The sequence below is a fragment of the Meriones unguiculatus genome, chromosome 16 (genome assembly GCF_030254825.1).
Source record: "Meriones unguiculatus strain TT.TT164.6M chromosome 16, Bangor_MerUng_6.1, whole genome shotgun sequence".
In the NCBI taxonomy this organism is placed as follows: domain Eukaryota; kingdom Metazoa; phylum Chordata; class Mammalia; order Rodentia; family Muridae; genus Meriones; species Meriones unguiculatus.
The window spans coordinates 8,138,889-8,163,022 of NC_083363.1; the positions used below are offsets into that span (position 1 = coordinate 8,138,889).

General features: G+C 54.4%; 2 protein-coding genes across 3 annotated transcripts; both read left to right on the forward strand.

Moving 5' to 3' along the window:
- Positions 1-1,437: 1,437 nt before the first annotated feature.
- Positions 1,438-15,059, forward strand: Pwp2 (PWP2 small subunit processome component). Its single transcript, XM_021649707.2, has 21 exons — positions 1,438-1,543; positions 2,377-2,489; positions 3,636-3,730; positions 3,961-4,060; positions 4,175-4,318; positions 5,026-5,161; positions 5,398-5,630; positions 6,680-6,823; positions 6,940-7,010; positions 7,562-7,698; positions 8,086-8,234; positions 8,327-8,474; positions 8,731-8,881; positions 9,534-9,714; positions 10,313-10,460; positions 11,068-11,176; positions 11,746-11,811; positions 12,569-12,787; positions 12,898-13,048; positions 13,167-13,241; positions 14,520-15,059. The coding sequence occupies exons 1-21, from the start codon at positions 1,526-1,528 to the stop codon at positions 14,692-14,694; spliced, it is 2,763 nt and encodes a 920-aa protein (XP_021505382.1). The 5' UTR covers positions 1,438-1,525; the 3' UTR covers positions 14,695-15,059.
- Positions 15,060-16,327: 1,268 nt separating this feature from the next.
- Positions 16,328-23,634, forward strand: Gatd3 (glutamine amidotransferase class 1 domain containing 3). 2 transcript variants are annotated; one of them, XM_021649718.2, is made up of 7 exons: positions 16,332-16,525; positions 16,692-16,744; positions 17,247-17,360; positions 18,356-18,475; positions 21,140-21,232; positions 22,140-22,296; positions 23,009-23,634. In XM_021649718.2, exons 1-7 carry the CDS (start codon positions 16,400-16,402, stop codon positions 23,135-23,137), a joined length of 792 nt encoding a protein of 263 aa, XP_021505393.1. In that variant the 5' UTR covers positions 16,332-16,399; the 3' UTR covers positions 23,138-23,634. The 2 variants fall into 2 exon arrangements, with proteins under 2 accessions (XP_060225224.1, XP_021505393.1); XM_060369241.1 differs by having other exon boundaries at positions 16,328-16,525; positions 22,140-23,634.
- The last annotated feature ends 500 nt before the right edge of the window (positions 23,635-24,134 follow it).

Below are 24,134 nucleotides of genomic sequence, written 5' to 3' on the forward strand. Positions count from 1 at the left end.
TGCAGGTGTTGGAGGAATGCAGAAAGAAAATAAACATTTATTGAAACCTTTATGTTTGGTTTAAAACTAATAAACTTGGGCTATGCAAATTAGAACTTCATATATAAGGAATGTTTACAGCCCTGTGAAATCTGTTTGCTGTCAAACTTGACAGTTGCCCTGCAGACGTCAAGTTCATGTAGGTCTTTGAGCCTGTGAGAAAAGCTTTCACCTGGCACTGTTAGCCTCCCATGTGTGGTGTACTGCTCACATTAGAGAGTGGAGTCTAATTCTGAGTTAGCCACTCCTTGACTTTCATATTTTAGAGTTCTCTGAGGTTTTCTAATTACATGTATTTAGAATAAAACAAAGGGGAAATTGAAAATGTTGATGGTACTTTCTGTTGTTGGGAAATGTTGAAAATCAAATCTCTATCTGCTAGCTACCCAGAAACTACATGTGTGTGCTTGTTTTCAACATGTGCGGTACAAAGTCATCCTTGTTTCTTCTATTTGTAGAGGAGCTAGGAGACTACCACTAGATTTTGTTGTAAGGGTTTGTGTGGTCTGATGAAGATGCCCCGGGTGTTAGACATTGTGAAGCCAGAGAGTGTCTCTCAGAAGCAAGTGCACCAATGTTTACAGACAGCTGCTACCCCTCAGATCCAGCAGCAGGAAAGAAAGGCAGTTAAAATTGTTGGGAGTTTTATGGGGTCTCCTGATACTGGAAGAACTGTAACTTCTGATTGTAACATGGGAATTGTATTTAAGGACTCTTACCTATGGCCCCATTGTACATCCTGGAGTGGGTGACTCTAAGTTTCAGACAAGAATAGAAATCCGTGAAGAGTAGATAACAAGGCTTCTTTTGGCTTTTTCTTTAGCATTTAAAACAAGGTTAAATCTTAAAATGAAATTAAACGTGCAGGTTTTAGCTAAAAATGAAAAGTTTTGCCACGTTTTATGAAAGAACCGGGCCGATCAGTGTTTCCCTTAAACCGTTGACTCCTACAATAAGCTCTACGTATTTTCACTTATGAAGACGCCCTTTCTCTGTATGACAGCTGGCAGCTGTTCTTTGGGACTGGGTCTAGGAAAGGTGACTGACTGCTGACCGTGACACTGCAGACTTTGGTTCCATTTTTCACTGTATTCTGTAATGTCAGAGTAAAGCCACTGTATTAAGATTATTTAAAGTGTAAGCATTAAAATTCTAAAAATACACATTTTAAGAAGAAACTCCGTTTGACCTTGGTTCTTTTGCGATGGCACGGTTACAGTCGAGTGTGCGGTGTCTGCCCGGGTGCCCGCAGCAGCTGCACGGCGCGGTACAGAGCTTACCTCGGCCTTCCACCGTCCCGGCGTTCAGCACGACCTAGGTCACAGCCGTGCTGCGCCTGCGTACTGCGGGGTGGCGGCGCGGAGTGGGCGGGGCCTTGCCAGCTGCTGCCGTCGCTGTCCCGCCCCGGAAGTGCGCCTTCTGCGCGCCGGAGGTAGTTCGGATTCTGGAAGTGGTGCGGACGGGGCACCGCACGTGTGGCTGCGGGATGAAGTTCGCCTACCGGGTGAGCGGCGGGCCAGCCGTGGGCAGCGGGAGGGCGAGTGGAAGGCTCCGAGGACGTGGGAGAGCCCGAGGTCGTTGGCATCTCGGCTGCCTGTGGGTCGGCCCGTCGCAAGCTGTTGCTCCCTGTTCCTTTCCCAGCCACACTGAAGCTCCGGCTTCCTCCAGGCTGGGTCTCTAAGGCTGTACCTAGCCCTGTCCTCTACTCACCCTGTCAGACAATACAGCAGTGGCTGCAGAAAGGCCCCTGACAGCAAACCTCAAGCCACATCCAGCTCCCTACAGGGCCGCCAGTCCTTGGAGCAGTGTCAGTAGCACGCCACGGGCCGCTTAGAACCAAGCTCTGGCTGGTATCGTTGCATCGCTGTCCACCTACAGCCCAGGCAATCCCTCTAAGCAGCTACCTGCCTGCACCGCTGGCCTTTGCTTTGTTTGGACATCAGTCCTATTGCCTATGTGGACATTAGACCACAAGGTAGACACTGAGCTGAGTCTAATGGATGGCAATGCTTGCGTTTGATAATTGAATGGATAAACTGGGGCGCTGATACATAGCACTGCGTACTGTGGTCAGCACCTCCTGGAGCCTTGCTCACTGATGCAGATTCTCTTTAAATGAGCGTTCTATGCCCTTCTGTGCCTCCTGTCTTGGGAGTTTCTTACCGTTAGTGGGAACCCTGGGCTCCCCAGAATGAGGCTGGATTCCGCTCCTGCTCAGGGGCAGGACACTGTCTATGGTCAGGTACTTTGCTGCTTCTGCCCAGATGCCTGCCCGTCACCTTTTCTGAGAGCTGACACTGATTTCTTTGTGTTAAGACTGATTCGATTTCTTTGCAGTTCTCGAATTTGTTGGGGACAGTTTATCGGTGTGGAAACTTAAATTTCACATGCGATGGAAATTCTGTTATCAGCCCTGTGGGAAATAGAGTCACTGTGTTTGACCTTAAGAAGTAAGTATGGAGAAGCAGTGTTAGCAGTGACAACTGTAGGATTGCTAGCCATCCTCTCTCAGGCTTGCAGAGCTACTAGATGTAGGAGGTTACTGTAGGTCATGGGAAAGTTGCTTGCTTTTTTCATTCTACGATACTAACATTACCCTTAAAGGAAAAGGAAAAAATTGTGTGCCTTTTGGCTATTGCCTGACAAGGGATCCTACCTCTCTCTGTGGAGGTGGTGGGAGGTAGAAAGGTGTAAGATTAATTAATTGGTTTGTTCTCTGTCCACTATTTCCCAGATAATGAGATGGAGACCTATTACATTTATTAATAAGCTTTAGAGCACTACAGCTGGACAGATGTTGATCTGTTCTAACCCATCTATACTATACTGGCTACTTCCCAGGCATGTGCCCCTAGTCTCCCGGGCTGCACCTGCTCCATCTCTGTCCTAATAGCAACTCCTCATCGCCCAGAGGCCTTCTCCTGGCCCAGCCTACTTCCTCATGGCCCAGCAACCTCTCTTCTCTCCTCTCCTCTCTTCTCCTCCCCTCCCTCCCTCTCCCCCCCTCTCTCTACCTGGGACGCCCAGACTGGGACCAGAAGTCTCGCCTTAACTCTCCTACCCACTATAGACCGTCCTGCTTCTTTATTAACCAATCAGAGATAATTGGAGAGTAATTTTTGCACCACATTGAGACAGGAGAGTCCTAAATAGCATTGACAATACCAGAATCTGTTAGCACATAGCTCTTTGCCAGTTCAGCATTTAACAATTGAATATACAGAGACACGCCTTAATACCAAGTGAGCATTTATTACCAGAGGAGCCCTCTGAGCGCCCCAGGCCAGGTAATTTGACGAGAACAGGGTGTTCTGGACCCTTGCTCAGTTGCCCAGTCAAACCCTGCTTTTTTCCTCCTTCTATCTGCTTTCTTTTCCTTTTCTCTCTCTCTCTCTCTCTCTCTCTCTCTCTCTCTCTCTCTCTTTTAAGAACATACACAGAAGGGTCAGTGCCAAGCTGACCTGGGAGGGCAAGGGATGAACTCTACTGTAAGGGCCCCTATGTCAGGAGAGCCAGCTGCTAGTCCAGGTCTAGCTCTGTCTTCTTGTCTCAGTGCACAAGACCAACTGTGCACTGGGGTTGTTTGTGTTTCTCAGCAATAGATCTGACACATTGCCCCTGGCCACTAAGTACAACATCAAGTGTGTGGGGCTGTCTCCAGATGGCCGCCTTGCAATCATCGTTGATGAAGGTACTCTCGGTCTTGGTGTGGGCGGGCACTGGGGTGGCCCTGCGGCCTCCGAGCTGTGTGACAAGGACGTCACCCAGGGTCAAGCCCAACTCCATAGCATGGGTCCGGGCAATCCATGTCCCAGGGGGGACCTGTGCAGCACCTTCCTGCACTTCAACAGTGCACAGTAAACAGGTGTGCTGCGTGAGGAGTCGGGTGGCCATAGTCTCTCTCGCCCTGACCTCTTGCAGGGGGCGACGCTCTGCTGGTCAGCTTGGTCTGCAGGTCTGTGCTGCACCATTTCCACTTCAAGGGTTCCGTGCACAGCGTCTCCTTCTCCCCTGATGGCAGGTGAGAACCTCTGGGTGCCGCCACGGGTGCCCCCCTGTGAAGAATACAGGGCACCAGTCTCAGGCCAGCTATCGTCGGTCCCCAGGATCACCTGTGACCCTGTTTCTTCTGCAGAAAATTTGTTGTTACGAAGGGCAACCTTGCTCAGATGTACCATGCCCCCGGAAAGAAGCGAGAATTCAACGCGTTTGTTCTGGACAAAACCTATTTTGGGCCCTATGATGAGACCACGTGCATCGACTGGACAGATGACTCCAAGTGAGGCTGGGGGCACGGCACCTTGGGTCATCTCTTCCTGGAGAATGCAGTCTCCTTCCCCTAAGCTTTGGCTGCATTTTAAAATGTGCCGTGAGCTCTCCTTAGAGTCTTGCACAGCCTCCAACAAACAGCAGGACTGAGCTCTGGCTCTGAGTGAGGTCTATAGTGTCCTCCCTTCTCCTGTTTACTCCTGGAAACCTGCTGATAGAGTGCAGATCTCCCAGTCAGTTTGTCAAGAACACACAAGCCGGCCATGGTGTCTGGGAGCTGAGGGCTGGGTCCTTTCTCCTGCACTAGCTAATTGTCGTTAGCCTGAAGGCATCTGTGGGGTGCTGGCTTGGCTTGGGTGCCGAACTCTGCCTTGTGAGGAGAGGTTGGTGGGAGTCACAGGACCGCTCTTGTTTCTCCAGCAAGCATAGAGCTGAAACTGCATTGTCAGTGCCCTGCCATAGCATGCTGCCTTCACACAGCAGCGGGGCCATCCCAAGCGTCTGACTGCGTGGTTAACAATGCACGTGCATTGGAGCCTCTGGTTGCAACCAGGATGGAAGGAGTCAGCTGCTGTACCCAGAGAGACCCCCAGTCATAGGCTCAGTTGTGCTCTAAGCCCCCTTCAGGGAGTCTCAGAGTTCATTCAGAGGGAGACCGTGAGTGGCTGCAAGGGTAGCAGCACTGTCGTGAGCCCTGAGCAAGTGTCTGCCTTCCAGGTGCTTTGCAGTCGGAAGCAAAGACATGTCCACCTGGGTGTTCGGAGCTGAGCGCTGGGACAACCTCATCTATTATGCCCTGAGTGGACACAAGGACGCCATCGTGGCCTGCTTCTTTGAGTCCAACAGCCTGGATGTACGTCCCTTGCCTGCACTTCCTAACCTGGCAGTCTGAGCCTCCATGAGGCTGCCTCTCGGTTGCTTGGGGATCGCTCAGCACTAGCCCTGGCCACTGCTGGGGATGGGGGTGAGGTGCAGGGCAGCACACCTCGGTGGAGCTGGAATCCAAATGGCAAACTGGAAGGGGCAGCTGGTCCTAGGGCCTGCCGTCAGGTGAGTGGCCTTCCTCCAGCCCTGGTGCTTCTCTTGCAGCTGTACTCGCTTAGCCAAGATGGAGCCCTATGTGTGTGGCAGTGTGACACGCCCCCTGAGGGCCTGAGGCTGAAGGCACCTAAGGGCTGGAAGGCAGACATACTTCAGAGGGACAAAGAAGAAGAGGAGGAAGAGGATGAAGAGGACAGAGATGGAGAAACCACCATCCGAGGGAAGGCAGTGCCAGCCGAGCAGGAGAAGGTTGGGAAAGTGAAGTACTCGCGGCTGGCCAAGTAGGTCTCCAAGGCTGAGCATCCTGGCTGTAGATTGCTCAAGTAGGGGAGTTCCTTAGCTTAAGGGAACAGGCCCATGTCTGTGAGCCTGGACTGAGGGCCTTACGTACTAGGTGTGAGACCCTGTTCCAAAGGCTGGAGAACCTGCTGCCTCATCATCTGACAGGAGGGGAGGCAGGCCTGGGGAAGACTGATGTTGTATACAGAGGCAGCTCACGGTTACCCGAGAGCTGAATCAGTGGCTGTCAGCAGCCGTGCATCTCCGTAGCCTGCGCAGTTGTGCCGTCCTGGCCTTCACCATTCACTTCGCTTGCTTGGCACTCACTGTGTGCTGGGCTCTGGCCTTGGCCCTGGGAGCATATCACCGGGTTTCCATTGAGAGATGTGCAGGGACTCGTGATGACACTGGCCATGTGGTGGGGCTACGCAAAGGAATAGCGCCCACGGTCAGCTCTGTTGGGAAGACACCTGGCTTTGGATGGGAGCCACTGTCCCGGGTAGAGAAGGACAGGACCTAGGAGGGAGGCCATCATGGCATCTAAAACGGAAGGTGACAGTGTGAGGGATGGGAAAGAGCTACTCTGCCTTGTCAGGCAGAGGTGAAAGAGAAGGTCTGGATGGTCTGGAGGTCCCTGTGAAGTCTGAGGATGTCACAGATAGAGTCGGGACATAAATCAGGATGGGGTGTGCTTGGCCTCATTTTAGTGGGAGGGCGCCCACCATGATTGTCGGCACGTGCCAGCGTAGAAGGAAGGAGTCTTATCTGTGGGCAGTGAGGAAAGGATTGAGGTGGAACCTGCGAAGAAGACTCAGGAAACAGGTCTGATCGCCTCACCCAAAGGTTGAGGTGCTTCCAGATAGAACTTTCACCTGTAGATAGGACCCGCTGCAGAAGGCAGGCAAGGCAGAAGGAACCGGAGGGCCTGGCAGCTGCACAGTGACACACCTTGCTCTCTGCATGCCTGTCCCAAGGTTCTGGGTGAGAGTGGAGGCCCCGACCTGCCCTGACCCCCCCACCCCGTGTCCTCCCCTGTGCTCTGTTAATCCAGGTACTTCTTGAATAAAGAAGGAGATTTTAACAACCTGACGGCCGCCGCTTATCATAAGAAGATTCACCTCTTGGTCACGGGTTTTGCTTCTGGAGTCTTCCATCTGCATGAGCTCCCGGAGTTCAACCTCATCCACTCCCTGAGGTGAGTGTGGCTCACTGGGGTGCCAGCATGCGGGGACCTGGGCTCCTGCAGGAGGGAGGAAGGGGCCGGATGGCCTCTCGTGTTCACCCTGCTCTCCCTGTGCCTTGTCTGCGCAGCATCTCCGACCAGAGGGTTGCATCGGTTGCCATCAACAGCTCTGGGGACTGGATCGCCTTTGGCTGCTCAGGTTGGTTTCCCTGCCCTGCTGTAGAGGGGAAGTTTCCACCAGAAAGCTGAACTTCAGTTGGGTCTTAGCAAAGAGCCTTGTGAGGCCCCAGAGGGCCACGCTGTGCCTTCTGTAGTAGAAGACAGCTACTCTGGGGAGAGGGCCTTCCCACAGCCCATTCAGAGCAAAAACACACCGGCTCTAGATGGAATGTGGGGCGGGAGTCACTGAAGGCTACAGAACGGTCGATCTTCTGAGGCCCCGGGCTCTCTTACTTAAATTTCAGCCTTCAGTGGCCCTTTGGTCTTGGCCTACAGCAGGTGCCCACATCCCTGCCTATTAGTCCTGGACCAGGCCTCCGCTCCAGTCCAGCCACCTGCGGGGCTGCAGATGGTGGGGCCACTGCCTGTGCCCTGGGCTGCCTTAGGCCTGTGTTCTTAGTGAATGCTCAAGCTGAGTCTAGACCTGGCTGACTGCACTGCAGGAGATGTTGGGGGTACCCTGCCCTGTGCCGTGCGGAGAGGCTGGGGGTAGGTGTCCAGGTAGTATGTCTAGCTTTCCTGCACCCACAGGCCTGGGCCAGCTGCTGGTGTGGGAATGGCAGAGTGAATCCTACGTGCTCAAGCAGCAGGGCCACTTCAACAGCATGGTGTCGCTGGCCTACTCCCCCGACGGGCAGTATATCGTCACCGGTGGGGACGATGGCAAGGTGGGCACTGGGCTTCCTCAGGCTGAGGTGGGTGGAGGTTTGGCCTTGACTTTTCAGATTAAAAGCCCCAATGGGTCCCTGTATGACTTTAAGCATTTAGTGGGCTTTGAATGGAGAGGGTCCGGGTGTTCCTGTTTTTGCAAACATTGCAGTGCCAGCAGCCAACATCTGAAGTGGCGGACGCTTGCTGGGCCTGCCTCGGGCCACATTTGCCCTTAATTAGAACTCTCACTGCAAGCCCTGTCTTTGCCCGGAGGTGACAGGAGCTGTGGGAGGCAGGTGGCCTCTCCAGGCATCACCTGGCATTGCCACTATGCCTGTGTGTGGGGCTGCATGGACAGGGTCTGGGGTGGTTGTATTTATGGCTTCCATGTGCTCCCACTGTAGGTCAAGGTGTGGAACACCCTCAGTGGCTTCTGCTTTGTCACTTTTACGGAGCACTCCAGCGGGATCACTGGCGTCACCTTTACTGCCACCGGCCATGTTGTCATCACCTCCTCCTTGGACGGCACTGTGAGAGCCTTTGACCTTCACAGGTGAGTTCCCGTCTCCAAGCACTAGGGCTCCAGTTCCTTTATGGACAGAACATTCAAGAGGTGGAGTCTACCTTGACCGTATTTTTGTTCAGGTACCGGAATTTCCGCACCTTCACTTCTCCACGCCCCACCCAGTTCTCCTGCGTGGCTGTTGACTCAAGTGGGGAAATCGTCTCTGCAGGGGCGCAGGACTCCTTTGAGATCTTTGTGTGGTCCATGCAGACAGGCAGGCTTCTTGACGTAAGAGCAGTCTGGTCCCCTAGACCACGTACTTAGGTCCTGGGTGGCAGGTGGGCAAGGCTATCCCATTTTCTGCCTTGAAAAATCAATGCAGTGGCGGGGGCTCTGGGGCCTGAGTGCAGAGCAGGCTCAAAACTCCATGTAACAAGCAACAACAATTAAGGCCTGGCCTTCCATTGCTTCACATGCTCTCACTGCAGCCTGTGTTGGTACTACGGCCCCTCCCACATCTCGCTCTGATCCTGTGCCTCTGTAGGTTCTGTCTGGCCATGAGGGGCCCATCAGTGGTATTTGCTTTAACCCAATGAAGTCCATCCTGGCGAGTGCCTCTTGGGACAAGACAGTGCGCCTGTGGGACATGTTCGACAGTTGGAGAACCAAAGAGACCTTGGTTTTGACTTCTGATGGTGAGCTGTGGCTGGGATGTGCAGGCAGGGGCCGGGGCACCAGGCCCCTTCACTTCTCCTATCAAAGTCCACCCTTAGTCTTCTCTAGTGTGCCTCTGTCTCCTTGTATGTTTGACATGAGCTCAGTTGGAGGTGAGAATGATGCCAGACCCCCAGACCCAGCAGCTCAGCAGCCCCCAAGGTTGGTGGCCTGACCAGAGAGAACTGGTCATTTAGTCCACGGTCGAGCTGCATCAGGCTGGGAGCCCTGGGGCTTTTCAGGGCTGCTTTGAGCTAAGCCACTGAGTCCATGGGAGTGCCAGGAGCAGACTGTTGCACAGGGAGACCTATGTGCCCCGCTTGCCCCAGATCTGGCCTTAGGTTCTGTCACACGCAGGAAGAGCACACTACAGGCCTGAGGCTGGCACCCTGTGCTGCCTCGGGTACTCTTAGTTGTGACTCTCCTCCAGCCTGGTTTCCCTTCTGTTACTCCTCCGTGTCCGGGTGTCACCAAGCCCCCTGTGCATCGTCAGTGAGGTGGACAGTGGTGCTGCTTTGTTCCCGGCTGGGCTGTACAGCGCTCTTGCTTCTGGGATTGGTGCCACTCTCCAGGAGCTCCCTGTGCACCTCAGGGTTCCCTGGTCTCCTGGGCCTGATGTTTGTTTCTCTCTAGCCCTGGCTGTGACTTTTCGGCCTGATGGTGCAGAGCTGGCTGTGGCCACGCTGAATTCACAGATCACCTTCTGGGACCCTGAGAATGCTGTACAGATGGGCTCCATCGAGGGCAGGCATGACCTCAAGACAGGCAGGAAGGAACTGGACAAGATCACAGCCAAACATTCAGCCAAGGGCAAGTGAGTATTAGCTCTTCCGGCAGGGTTGGGGCACGGCCCAGCACAAGGCACAGAGCCCCCTGTACTAGCCTGTTTGCTAAATAGGTTCTGAGGTTGCCTAGTCCCTGGTGGAGGGAGGTGGGCCTGAGCCTCTACAGGAAAGAGGGTGCTCCTGTGGTGTATGCAATGCCAGCTTGCATCGAACAAGGAGGTGCTGTGGATCTGCTGAGTTTAACGTGTGCAGGAAAAGAGTGTTCCGCTTGGCAAGCCATTGCCATCAACATGGCGTGTAATGAGCCCCACAGAAAAGCCAAGGCTGACAGCACGAGCGCTGCTTCTTATGCCCTCTTGGACCTATGTAGCTCTGAACTGATTGTGGGCTGTCGTGGGTAGGCTCCTCAGGTGGCACCATCTAAGAAGGAAAGGGGTGCGTATGTGCTGTTTTGGGGGTTGCACATGTGCCTTCTTTGCTGAGGTTGGTCAGGGAACCTCGATCATCCCTAGTGTGAGAAGTGTTTGCCTCCCCAGATGTTACTGTGGGGACCCTACCTGATCCAGGTGGCTCTTGAGACCATATGTCAAAGTGCTTGGTACTTAAGAAACTGTGTCTCTCACCCAGGGCCTTTACCACCCTGTGTTACTCTGCGGACGGGCAGAACATCCTGGCAGGGGGCATGTCCAAGTTTGTGTGCCTTTACCACGTCCGGGAACAGATCTTGGTGAAGAGGTTTGAGCTTTCCTGCAACCTGTCTCTGGATGCCATGGAGGTAAGCAGTGGTGCAGGCCTTTTAGCGGGTGATTTGAGTGGGCCTTGAGCCAAGGTGTCTGCCCATGGGCTGTGGCTATGGCAAAGCAGGAAGGCTATACTGTCCTGACTGCCCAGAAGAGCCTACACTCCCAAGGCCTGGCATCTTCCCCACCTTTGGAAGTGATACTAGCTGGTTTGGTTGCTTGGACAGGAACATTCAGTGTAAACTGCTAGTTTTACAGGCTCCTTCAGAGCCTTGTTCAGGCATGGAACAGCATTACAGGGCTGTGTGTTCTCACTACCCCTCAGGTATCTGCCCTTCTTGTTTACCAGTCTGTGGCCTAAGCCTTCCTCATACTCACTTTGCCTTAGGAATATGGGTGAGGCAGGCCTCTGAGCAGGCTGCAGCTGGCCTCATGCGTGTGTGTGTGTGTGTGTGTGTGTGATAGCACCACATTGCCAGTATACATCCTTGGACCCTCTTCCTCCCCGCATGAGTGGCAGTCCCTGAGGGAAGGTTCTGTGGGTAGGGTCCACGTGTCAGGCCCTTGTTAAGGCACAGTTGGTGTTATGGGCAAGAGCGAGACGAGAGCAGCTTCTACTCTTCTATTCTATTACTATTCTAGGAATTCCTGAACCGAAGAAAGATGACAGAGTTTGGCAACTTGGCACTCATTGATCAAGATGCTGGGGAAGAGAATGGGGTTGCAATTCCACTGCCGGGTGTAAGGAAAGGTGAGCAGAAGTCCCCTGACTGCCCGCCACCCAATTTCCTTGGTGGCACTGCGACTCCCTCCATGGGGCTGCAGTGAGGAGTCTGGCCATTTCTGCATTGTGGCATTTTTGCCTGAACCTGGAATGCCTGTCCTGCTTCAGACGGGAGAGGCCCCCTGTGTTTGCTCCAGAGGCTCAATGCTAGGGCCCCCCCAGAACCCAGTAGACTGTCCCAGTAAAGACAGAAAGCTGGAATGCCTTCATGTAGGCTTTCCCTGGCCCAGCCAGACCCACCTGGGCGGGGCAGAGAGCTCTGAGCCAGAAGAGCCATCTGCTGGCCCGCGGATGAACTCAGGAGCTCATGCTCTCAGGCCTGTCACTGATGCCCAGCTCCAAGAGGCCACAAGGCCACAGCACTGGTGACCGAGTTCTCTGGCTGCTGGCATTTGGTTGGAAGAGCTGCTTTCCTCCTGTACTCAGGGAAAACTGTTCTTTGTGGGTCCCTGTGGCTGCCCTTGGGCAGCACAGTGGGCCTGAAGGCTGGCCTCAGGGTACACAGTCAAGTAAGTACAGTTGTTTTTCCTCCCCAGGTGATATGAGTTCTAGACACTTCAAACCTGAAATCAGGGTAACTTCTCTGCGCTTCTCTCCCACTGGTGAGCCTGGGTAACCCTCCTTAGCAGGTGTCAGCTCTAATAGGTGGCAGGGCCTCTGTTCCCAGGGGTAAGGGTGGTATTGAGCTGCTGGCAGGCTCTGGGCATTGCTGTCCCGTGAGGAGGAAATGACTAGCCATGTGTTTGCCCTGGTTCTTGAGGCGTATAGCTGTGAAATTCCATCCCCATCATGCTGAGCTATAGTTGGAGCCTGGGCCCTGCTCTTGGCAGGGACGGTCCATGTGTCTCCTAGGAGGCAGACTCTCAGCACCTCAGCTATTGATAGTGCCTTTTCTGCCCTGCATGTATCCCTCAGTGTATTCAGAGGTCTGCCTAGGCCTGAGGCTCACTAGATATATGTGTTCCATTATGGTAGAGCAAGATGCAGGGTCCTGAGCAGCACTGCAGCACTAGTGTGTTGTGGTCCTATATCAGACACATTCGGAGAGGATCACCCCTACACCCCACTTCCCACTGTGAAAGGTAGACCAAAAACCACAGCCTGAGGCCCAGATCTGTCCCACCTGCCCTGTCACAGTATGTTGTAGCTTTGGTTTTTCTGGGGTAGAGACACTGTTTATTATGCCCGGGGTATGGGTGGCTTGAGCAGCTGTGGCAGAAACTATGGCCGTCAAGGCTGCAGGTCTCCCCTTGCAGCCCTGGAAAGATACCTGCCAGCAGTCTCTTGCAACCTGCTGTGAAGTGGGGCACAAATGAGCTTTCGGGTTTTGAGGAAGCCCTTTTGCTGCTTGCTCCACAGGGCGCTGTTGGGCAGCCACCAGCACAGAGGGGCTTCTTATCTTCTCCCTGGATTCCCAGATGCTCTTCGACCCATTTGAGCTGGACACCAGTGTGACCCCTGCGCGGATCCGTGAGGCACTACGGCAGAGGGAGTTTACCCGGGCCATCCTTATGGCCTTCCGGCTCAATGAGAAAAAACTGGCACAGGAGGCCCTGGAGGCTGTGCCACACAGTGAGAGTAAGCCAGGCCACTAGCCACGTTCTGCTAGCACAGAAAAGCCCTAGGTGTCTCCACTCTTCCTGGTAGTTCCTTTGCAAACTGAGCATGGCTTGCTTTCTTCTTTGCAGTTGATGTGGTCAGCGCTTCCCTTCCTGAGCTGTATGTAGAGAAAGTGCTGGAGTTCTTAGCTGCCTCCTTTGAAGTATCCAGGCACCTTGAATTCTACCTTATATGGACACAGAAGTTACTTATGTCACATGGACAGCGGCTAAAGTCCAGGTATAGAATGGGTTCCCCCCTTGCTTGTATCCTGCGGGCCAAGTAACCTGGCCATTTGGTCATGGCCATGGGGAAGCTTTCCGTATATGTATGCTCACTGACAGTGTCTCCTTCCCAGGGCAGGACAGTTGCTGCCTGTGGTCCAGTTTCTTCAGAAGGGCCTCCAGCGGCATCTGGATGACGTTTCCAAGCTGTATGTGCCTTGGGGTCGGTGGGCAGGGTAGGGCTCAGGCGGCTGGTTCTGATCAGGATTGGTCCCTGTGGTGTCTGATTTGGGGACAGACTATTCTGGTGTCAGAGAGGCGTGTTATGCTGTCTGCTGGGTGAACTGGGTTCATCTGCCATGGGTGTGATGATCACCGATCGATGGGGCTGACTCTAAAGTGAGGACACCATGAACTCATGCCACAGTTGGACAGGTGGAGGTGGAACATGCCTGAGGCACAGTGGGAGCCCTTCACCCCGGGCAGGATGCTTCACAATTACAGGACCAGGCAGCCTGGCCTGGATTTGCACGTCACTTGTGTGGGCAGTGAGGTGGCCACAGGTCTTGGGGGCAGGTGGGCTGGATTCCTGGGACCTGGCCAGTATGTGCAGGGCTTTCCCTCATGTGACAGTGATGAGAGTATAACTGCAGTGCTTGGGACAGTGCTTGCTAGAAAGATCCCGATTGCATCCTCCCCCTCCTTAGCCTCCTCCCCCAGGTAGTATTTGGTGGTCTGTGTACATGTCCCAGATCATCTATCACTAAGCAGTTGCCACGTGTCCCAGCCAGGCTTATAATATCCCTTTCTACTAGACTCTGCATAAAAGGTCCCCGAGAGAGGCTGGCACTGCAGTCCCTGTAGTCCTCTTGGTTATAATGCTTCTCCCAATCTAGAGCAAGCCCTTCCTCCTTGTGCCCTTCCTCCCTCGAATCCTGCCTGGCTGCAGGAAGATGGTGTTAGAGGTGGCTGTGCAAAGGCATGGGTCTACTTAGCAAGGTGTACAGTGCCTAGCCTCTCCTGGCTGGTGCATCCATGACTCAGCAGCTCCACAAGATAGTGCTCTTACCACTCCACCACCTCCTCTGAAACTTGCTCCTGGTCTGGTTTTGTGGCCAACGCATTGGCATGACTGGCTCTGTGTAAGTATGTGAGGCAGGCGTGTATAGATAGCCATGGCACCCACAGCTTCGCGGTGCAGCTGCTTCGTTCTCCTGGCTTCTGCCCTCACCCATGACTCTGGGAGGTGAGGTCTGAGATTTCCCCTTTGTCCTGGGAATGTGGAGAGTCAGTCCCCTGGCTCTGTAAATGGCTGTAATGGAAGGGCCAGGAAGGGAGGGCAGGCCAGATGCTGCCCCTGTACCTGGTGGAGCGGGAACTAAATCAGCCTGAGAAAGGGGGAGATACTTTTTGGAGACAGCTGCATCCAATCCTGCTGGTGGCAGCTGGGTGGGTGCCTGTGCTGACCCAATGTCCTCTGTCCCCAGCTGTGAGTGGAACCGCTACAACATCCAGTATGCTTTGGCAGTTTCCAAGCAGCGGGGTGTGAAACGCACCCTGGAGCCTTCAGACACAGAGGAGGACACAGATGCGTCTGATGAGGACAGTCTACACCTACTCAGGGAAGCTGCAGATGAAGAAGAGGAAGGGATGCTGGAGTAGAACGATGCCCTGCACAGCTGGATTGGCTGATTGGAGATGGAACCACTGTGCCCCTGGGGCCAGGAACTGAGAGATGCCAGAAGCTCCAGGACTCTGCCGCCAGGACTCTTCCTGCCAGAGGCAGCAAGCTAACCTTTCGGGTCCAGGACCGGGATGGATATAATGGTCACATGTATGCTATAGGCCCAGAGTGCTGCCGTGTAGGTGATCCCTGCACATCACCTTCCTGAGAAGTGGGCAGTTTTAGAATGTGGACTTGCAGACTTCCTATCAGAGTTATTTATATTTTTAATATGAAGATCTAAGAATGAACTTTGGGCTGGGAAATGAGCTTTTTAAAAAAATGTGAGGACTTCGCCTCTCAACTTTGAGTTTGTGATGTTTATAATGGGTGAGCCACTGTCTTCAAGTAAGCAGGGTAGATCAGAGTGGCTGACTGCTCAGGCCTGTGGCCCTGGTCATCTGTATGTGGACAAAAGACAACATGTGCTGGGCTGATCCAGGAGGGCAGGTGTGACAGCCCAAGGCTGGCCAGGGAAGCTTGTAGAGATCTTTGCCAGTATGTTCAGGTTATGTGGGAGAGGGGACAGTCCCTCCCTGCCAGGGTGATGCTTTACGGATACTTTCTGTGCGTGTGGTTGACTGGGCATGTCACTCCAGTGAAGTGGCCCACAGGTGCCAGCTCTCATGCTGATAACTGCCCATTGTCTTCTATGTCCAGGCCACAGGAGTAGATCTGTGTGACACCTGGGGCACTGAGAGCCATTGCTATTATGCCATCATCACACTCAGGGTGCGCCATGGCCTGATAACGGTCATGTCGCAGAATCCTGGTCACCCAGACAGGGCCTGTCTTGTAGTGCCATCTTGTGATTCCCATCTGCAGTAGTCAGTGTAACTTTATGAAGCCTTAACGCTGAGTGCGCGCACTGACCCCCTCCTACTGTTGTCAGCTGAAACTGGATCATGCCCTGACTCCCAAGAAAGGTGTTGGTCCACTAAGCCCTGGCTTACACATATGCTATTCATCCCAGGCCTCTTTCTATCACGTGTCTCCTAAATGTGAAAGGGCTGCCATCTCAAAGAGGGAAACAACCAGCAGCTGATTTCCGGAACGCCACGCTAAGGGTCAGCACGAGGAACTGAGAGAAGCCAGGCCACCTTTGACAGCTTTCGCAGTGGCAAGGGAGAGGCAGTGAAACTTTGGGAGCTGTGTGGGTATTACCCCCGTGGACACTGAACTGCAGCTACACCACCACATCCCGTTAAAATGAGAAAAGGAAAGCGCGGTTCTTGCTGTGATCCCGTTATTTGGGGAACTACACTTAAAATTAGTTTAGGGGCATTTTAGTGATTGCATACTGGAGCTTCAGTAGGCCGTGGCCTTAGCCAAGATGAGCGCCCTTCAAGCACTCACGAGGCAGGCTGAGGCGTGGCCACAGGGCGATCGCGGGAAAGTCCCACAGGCTGGTCCCTTAGGTCAGAGGGCCATGTTCTGAGCTCTGCAGCCCCCGCTCACCAACCGGTTTTTTCGGGAACCAAACGCGGTAGTTAGCAAACTCTGCCGGTCACTGCGCAGGCGCGGTTCCGCCCGCCAGAGGTCCGGCTGCGCGCTCTTCCATTGGCCAGGCGCGACTCCGCCCTACTGCGCACAGCAACCGGGCGCTGCGCAGGGCTCTCGGGACACCGCTGTCTGCCCTTCGCTATGGCTGCCGTCAGGACTCTGCTGGCGCCGAGACTGGCCTCTGCGCTCTCGGGGCGCCACCGGGCTCCCTCCCAGCGCGCAGCCCTTCACAGCTCCGCGCCGCGGCCCGGGGCCAGGGTGGCGTTGGTAAGTGCAGGGTCCGAGGCCCAGTACCTGTCCTTGCTGGTCCCTCGCTGTCTGGGGTCGACCAGCAGTCCGCCCAAGGTCGGCCCCTGCAGGGGTTCAGCCTTCCTCTCCCCTTGGTAATTCCGTGTTGGGTCCTTCGCCCTCGTCAGCGCCTCTCTTCCTGCAGGTGCTGTCGGGCTGCGGAGTCTATGACGGAACCGAGATCCACGAGGCCTCCGCGTAAGTCCTCAAAGTTTGTAACGTAAACACTCTTCTTGGTTGAAAAGGCAGACATGGCGAGAGCGTATCCAAATACAGTGGGTTCACATCGTGAGAAATTCAAAGCCAAAATTAGCACAGCATGACACAAAAGTTGCCCTAAGAAATCCTGGGTGAAGGGAGTGCTCCTGGCAGCAGCCTGGGGCCCTGAATATAGCTAAAATGCAATGCCTGCGGAGTCCACAGCCACCGCACATCACCACTCCGTAAAAGGAATTGTAGGGACGGCTTGAAGCACCTGCCTGTGTGCGCTGGTTCCGCCCTTACCCGGCGGAGATCTGTGAGCGGTAGGTATTAGATTGGAGCCAGCTGTGGCTTCATAAAAGCTACAAGACATCCTACAAATGAGGAATTCCCCGAGCAAAGCACTTAGTGAAAGTCTGTTTGTAAAATTGTCTTGACATGAGTCTGGAGGACACATTTGGAAGTGACCACTTTTTTTATGCGGATTTTCTCCACATAGGATCCTGGTGCACCTGAGCCGAGGTGGGGCCGAGGTCCAGATCTTTGCTCCTGATGTCCCTCAGATGCATGTGATTGACCACACCAAGGGGCAGCCTTCTGAGAGCGATCGCAGGTAATAGCAGGGGGAGGGCCTTGCAGGAGCCCTGATCCCATGTGCCGCTGTTGCAGTGTAGCCTCCCTGATTATGCCATCAACCACTTGTCCTTCAAAGCAGCTGTCTCCAGCTGTTCAGGAAATAGACTGCCACGGGCAGGCAGAATGTTTCTGACCTCCCAGGGAGCGGTAGTCATTGTCCTCCCTTTGGGCGTGAGGTGGTCACGGTCTACGCTTGCTATTCGCTGTGTGGAATACTGTTCCCTTTATCTAGTTGCAACTACATTTCTTTCTTTTCTTTTTTTTTTTTTTTATTTGGTTTGAGGGTTTTGTTTTGGTTTTGGTTTTGGTTTTTTTTTTTTTCCCAGAGTTCCTGGCTGTCCTATAACTCACTCTGTACACCAGGCTGGCCTCGAACGCAGAGATCCTTCTACCTGCCCCTGCCTCCTGAATGTTAGGATAAAAGGCATGCAACCACCACTGCCTGAGGTTTTTGGGTTTTTTGAGACAGGTTTATTTGGCCCTGATGGTCCTGGAACTTACTATGTAGACCAGGCTGGCCTTGAATTCATAGACATTTGCTTACCTCTTCCTCCAAAGGGCTGGGGTCAAAGGCATACTACCCCATGTCCAGCACAACTACTTTTTTTATCTGAGCCCTAAAGGCTGTCCTGGGGCCTGAGACTGACAGGGTAAGGGAGAGGAACTGCAATTTTAGCTGTCAAGGGCTGTCTGTTGGCATCCCTGCCATTTTCTTCTGCCCAGGACCCCTCCTCCCTGTCGTGCAAGCCTGGATGAGGTTGCATCTACGTCTGATGTTCAGGGGGCTGCAGGCATCCTAGAAAGGGCTTCCTAGGCAGCCCCTTCCTGGTGAGGAGCACTGGATTCTGCCTGCTGTGGATGCTTGCTGGGCCTCCAGTTGCTGCTGGCCCCTGACCCCTGGTAACCTGGTGTTGGTCCTGAGGCCAGCGTGCAACGCTTGTACACTGATCCATCCCTGCGTGCTCTTTCCAGGAACGTTCTGACAGAGTCGGCAAGGATCGCCCGAGGCAAGATCACCAACCTGGCTCAGCTCAGTGCTGCCAACCATGATGCCGCCATTTTCCCTGGAGGCTTTGGAGCTGCCAAAAACCTGTGCGTGTCCAAGTGTAAGGCTCCAGACCACACGTGTGCCTGCTCTTTTACCGGGGGTGGGGTGGGGTGGGGGTGGGCTGGGGCACTTTAGCAAGATCAGCTGGGTGGCCTTTGCTCCCTCCTCTGAGCATCCCAGTGCCTGGAAGCTGTCAGGGCGGGCGGGGCGGTCTTAGTGACCTCCACGTTGGGAGTCAGGTCCCAGCAAACTCCATCTGCTTGTCCTTGCACAGAGCTGTTCTGCCTCTGAGGGGGTATGAGTGAGGCTGGCCGCCATAGGTTCAAATGTTTGAATGTTTGGTCCTTATTCAGTGGAACACTTTTAGGATTAGGAGGGGTGGCCTTGTTGGAGAAGGTATGTCAGGGGGCAGTTTCTTGAGGTTTCAAAAGTCCACACTAGATCCAGTCAGTCTCTGTCTCAGTATCTCTCTCTCTGCCTCCAACTTGCAAATCAGAATTAAGCTCTGAGCTACTGCCCCAGCCCCATGCCTGCCTGCCCACCAGCTGCCATGCTTCATGCCATGAGCCAACCCTCTGAAACCATAAAAATGCCTTCTTAGCCAAGTTGCTTTGCTCACAGTGTCTCTTCACAGCAGCGGAGCAGTAAGTAGAGTGCCCTCTCACTCCGTGTGGCAAAAGGAAAGAGGCAGGCGCTTAGTGCTTTGCCATTTAAGCGTTTGCTGTGGGAAGCAGCGGATAAATTCCAGACAGCCTCTTAGCTGGGGCCCTTTTCACAGCTCCTGTTGGTTCTTTGCTGAGTATTCATGGGAGCCTTTGTGGTACTAGCTTCAGCATGACCCTGCCTGGGAGGTGGTCAGCCAGCTAGTTGTCAGAGCCTTGAGGAGTCTCTGCAATATCCCCAGGCATTTTACTGAGTGTCCTGCTCCCTGAAGGGAGAGACACAGGGCTTCATGTTCTGAAGTACCACCAGTCCACCTTTTTTTTTTTTAATTATTTATTTTACGTTCATTGGTATTTTGCCTACGTGTGTGCCTGTATGAAAGTGTCAGGTCTTGGACTTACAGTTGTGAGCTGCCACATGGGTGCTGGGAATTGAACCCGGCTCCTCTGGAACAGCAGTCAGCGCTCTTAACCCACTGAGCCATCTCTGCAAACCGCAGTCCGCCTATCTTAATCCGAACCCACTGACTACCTTGCTGGGCCATCAAAATGTTGCTTTCTCAGACTGTGCACACCTAGAGCTCCTTTGGTAGCACCCACCCACGCCCTGGCTTGATACCCACTGATGTGGCGGTGCCCAGCCCTAAGCAAGGCCCGTGAGGCCCATCCTCACAGCAGCACAGCGGGGCAGGGTACCCTGGATTTTCCCTTCTGCCGGGGCCTCCGTTTCTTGGAAGGCCGAGCTCTGTTCATCACTTCTGCCTGTCAGCTCCTGCCTAGTGGAAGACTGTCGAGAAGCCATGTCTTCCAGCTTGGCTGTCTGGTTCACTTAGGAGCGTAGGCTCAGATTCTTGGTGTTGAGTCTCTGTGGCATTTAAGGAGTCTGTGAGCCTCTGCGCCCTTGTCCAAGCCCACTAGCCCCTGTGGGGAAGCTGCCATCTTCATTCTTTCTGACCTTTGCAGAAGAATGGCAGGCCCTCATTGACAGGTTGCTCTTGAAACTGTGAAACCACCATGCTTGTTGGTGATTGCTACTGTTGGTAAAATGCAGCATGCAGCAGTTGGCTAAGGCTTCCGTAGTGAAAGGTGACCTTGGCTTAGCATTTATGAGGTAGTGCATGGCTGGGGCTTCATGCGTGCATATTTGTCAGGGTAGGTGAGTAGTGTCAGGCTCATTATGGAAAGCCAGTTGCTCCAGGCACTGGCCGTCTTTGTGTATCTTCTAGAGAAGCCCCAAGTATACAGGCATGTTCGTCGCTGCCAACATTGCGCTCTTGCTTTGCCTGCTGTGGTTTGCAGCTGGGTCGAGAACTGTTCAACAGTGGTGTAGACTCCACACAGTGCCCAGGGTACTGTGAGTCATGATACTTGTCACCCTCGTGGCTAAGATGACTTCTGGTAGCCTTGCTTGTTTTTAACAGCGTGCTAAAGAGAGCGAGTGTGTGTGTGTGTGTGTGTGTGTGTTAGAGTTTAAAGGATGGAAGGATTTGGTGAATTTGGCTGACAAAAGTCAACACCCAGTGGTGAACCTGGTTCCTCAGTGCCAGACCTCCAGGCCACAGCACAGGAGGGCCCAGAAGCTGCATTCTGACAGAAAGTCGCACATATATGTGAAGTGCTGGGCTCTGCCAGGTTGCTTTCTCTAAGGATAGGCAACTCCCTACCTGCTCAGCTGCCCTTCCCTGGAAGAAAAGGAAGACAAGGCAGACACTCCTCCCTGCCGTCTCATTCACCATCAGCGTACCAACGGCTGCTACTCTTAGGCTAATTGTGTTTCTTTGTCTAGAACCCTCTTTTTGAGGTTTTATTTCTCGTTCTGCCGTCCCCTGGCTTCCGAAGGTAGAGTGCCATCACAGACCGGCCATCCACCTCGTGCTTTCCACCCTGCGGCTGGTAAATGAAAAGCTAGGCACACAATTCCGCATTCGGCGTGATAGCCAGCTGTCCACCTGGCCTGTGGCCACACTGTGGGCAGCTCCTCTGGTGTCCAGTGGACCACTCAGATGGTGGGGACACTGCTGAGGACAGCCTCTCCTCTCGTGGCAGGAGCACATTCGCCGTGGACGGGAAGGACTGCAAGGTTAACAAGGAAGTAGAGCGTGTCCTGAAGGAGTTCCACGGGGCCAGCAAGCCCATTGGGTAGGTGACGCGCTGGGGTTCAAGAGGACAGCAGGGATTCGTGAGGGCTCCTGACTAGACCGTGAGCTCTCAGTGTGGCGGCTTCCCCAGCGCTGGAGCCCAGTAAGACCAGCAGCAGCCTGTGAAGGGTGGTGGTGTGGGAAAATGTGGTGGGTGCAGCGGAGGCAGGATTGGCAGCTCCAGCCCATGGCCCAAAGCCGAAGCACTGGGCACAGCCGCCTGCCTCCTGTGTGTCAGAGCAGCTCGCTGCTGTTTTTGAGTCTTCCTATGTAGCTTTGGCTGGCCTGGAACTCACAGATCCATCTGTGGCCCGAGTTCCGGGATAATCATTTGTTCCACCATGCCCAGCCAGGGCAGCTCGCTTCCAAGGGTCATGGTGCAGGCCAGGGGTCATGCAGGGCTGTGTCCTGAGATGACATCCTAAACCAGTGGCTCTCGACTGACCACGGTAATGCCGTGACCCCTTAATACAGTTCCTCATGTTGTGGTCACCCCAAGTCATAAGATTTCGCTACTATATAACTATTGCTACTGTTATGAATGGTAGTGCAAATATGTGATATACAGGATATCTGCTATGCAGCCCCTGTGAAAGAATCATTTGTCTCCCGCCTCCCCCCCCCCCCCCCCCCCGCACCGAGGGCTCGCAACCCACAGGTTGAGAGCCGCTACTCTAGACAGGGGACGGTGAGGTGGCAGTGTAGACTTTGGTTTCCAAGGCCCCTCAGCTTCCTTCACAGCCATCTCTGTCCAGGGCTGTTCAAGTCCTGATGCCCGTGTGCCCGCGTGCCCGGTGCCGTGAGGCTGGGGCCAGACTCCCAGGCCTCACTGTCTGAGGCCTAGGCTGTTCCCGGTCCTCCCCCTCGGTGTGCACCCTGTGCTGATAACAGCTCTTGTGACTTTTCAGCTTATGCTGCATCGCTCCGGTCCTCGCTGCCAAAGTGATCAAAGGTGTCGAGGTCACGGTGGGCCACGAGCAGGAGGAGGGCGGCAAGTGGCCGTACGCTGGGACTGCGGAAGCCATCAAAGCCCTGGGCGCCAAGCACTGTGCGAAGGGTGTGACCATATCCTCTCTGGCGGCTGGTCGGTGTGGTGTCAGGCAGCACATTAGGTTTACCCTTCTTTGGCCGTCCAGGGTATCCGTGGCCAGCAGCCTTCTCCACAAGAATTATATTGGCTGGTCTTACTTCCCTGGGCAAAAAGGACAGGGCCAGCCAGCATCTTGGGGTGCCGCTAGCCTGGTGTGGCGCAGGCAGGCTGGTGGAAGGCTGTCTTCCTTCCGCACTTGGCCGGGGACGATCTGTGTTCCCGCACCTATTGAGACCCCTCAGCCCGGAGCACACAGCTGGGACGCCTGGTCCCCACAAGGACAGGTGACCTGTGACGAGTGCAGGCTAGAACAGGGTTCAGGGGCCTGGAAGACCAGGAGCTGCTTGCTGGTGACCGGAGAAGGCAACAGGACCAGTGTGGGAGAGGTGGGCGGGGCTCCTGTCTTGCTCTAGTGGACCCTCAGTCCCCAAGTGGGGCTAGCGCACAGGCCGCCATCGGGCACTGCTCCACCGCACCTCACCTTTCCCTCCCCCTGACCACCTGTGAGTCAGCAGCTAGTTCCTCCTGTTTAATTGGGTGACGAGCCATACAGCAGGTGCAGACCTGTTCAGTGTGATGTCCTCAGGCAGCCAAGGACCTGCAAGACTGAGGGCGGGCGGGGCTTTTCCCCTGCGATGCATGCCCTCGGTCCCGCCCGGTGCTGGGTTCTCCTTAACATCTCCTCACGAAGCTCATGTAGACCAGAAAAACAAGGTGGTCACAACCCCGGCCTTCATGTGTGAGACCGCTCTCCACCACATCCACGACGGGATTGGGGCCATGGTGAAGAAGGTGCTGGAACTCACGGGAAAGTGACGCTGCCCGGGCCACACTTGGCCTCCTTTGCTGTGGAGCACTCAGCCCTTCCGGGCACCAGCCAGCCAGGACACAGGAGTTGCTTTTCTTTTAGGAGCATTGACGTTTTCTGCCTCAAGAGTTTTGCCTTCGGCCGTCCATCCTGAGCTTGAGCCAGCTCCTCCTACCAGCGGGAAGCTCAGAGGTCCTCCCTGGGCCTCAGGTAGCAGCAGGAGCTTCATCGGGGATGCTTATGTCACTGTGTGTCCCCGTTGGGAGGCCTGTGCCGCCTTTCCAGAGAGCACTTAAGTTCTGCAGTCCTAGGTCTGATGGATCGGGGCACTTAAGCCTTAAAAGAAGACATTTTACGTTCTAAGTCCCCTGGTAATCAGAGTTACGTTGTTGATGGTTAAAGGAAAGTCCGCTGATCCAGAGTAAACATGGTCAACCAAAGGCAGGGAAACTTTGGAGCAGGCAGCCCCCATGCCCACAGAATAAACTCCTTTCCACACTGGGAACTGCCTTTAGCTGTATCGAGGGCCTTCTGAAACTAGTGAGTGGCACCCCGTAACTCGAGGTATCGGTGAGCCTGAGTTCACTGAGCTCTCACGAAAAGGGGGAAGTCAGCAGTAGTGGGCCTCTGGACTGGCCTCCTGCTGGGCACTGGGTAGGGGGCCCAGGCCGTAAGATTGTGTGGCCTAGGTAAAGAAGGGAAAGTAAAGGACACTGGTGCCCCAGTCCCTGTGGAAAGGTGCCGGGCTGGTCTGACAGAGGTCTGCACACACCTCATCTGTTCCGGGGGGCCAGGCAACCTGAGGGTCCCCTGGCCCTGTGGCAGCTACTGCAGCACTGGGCTGTGAGACAGGTGCTCCTTATGTCAGGTGCTGAGCAGAAGCAGGATTAGACGAGGCTGGGAGCCTCTGTACCTGGATGTCTGCCACCTTGCAGTGCACACGTGTGTAGACACACACAGTCACGGTAAAGAAACGGGCCTACAGGCCATGGAGAGAATGGCTCT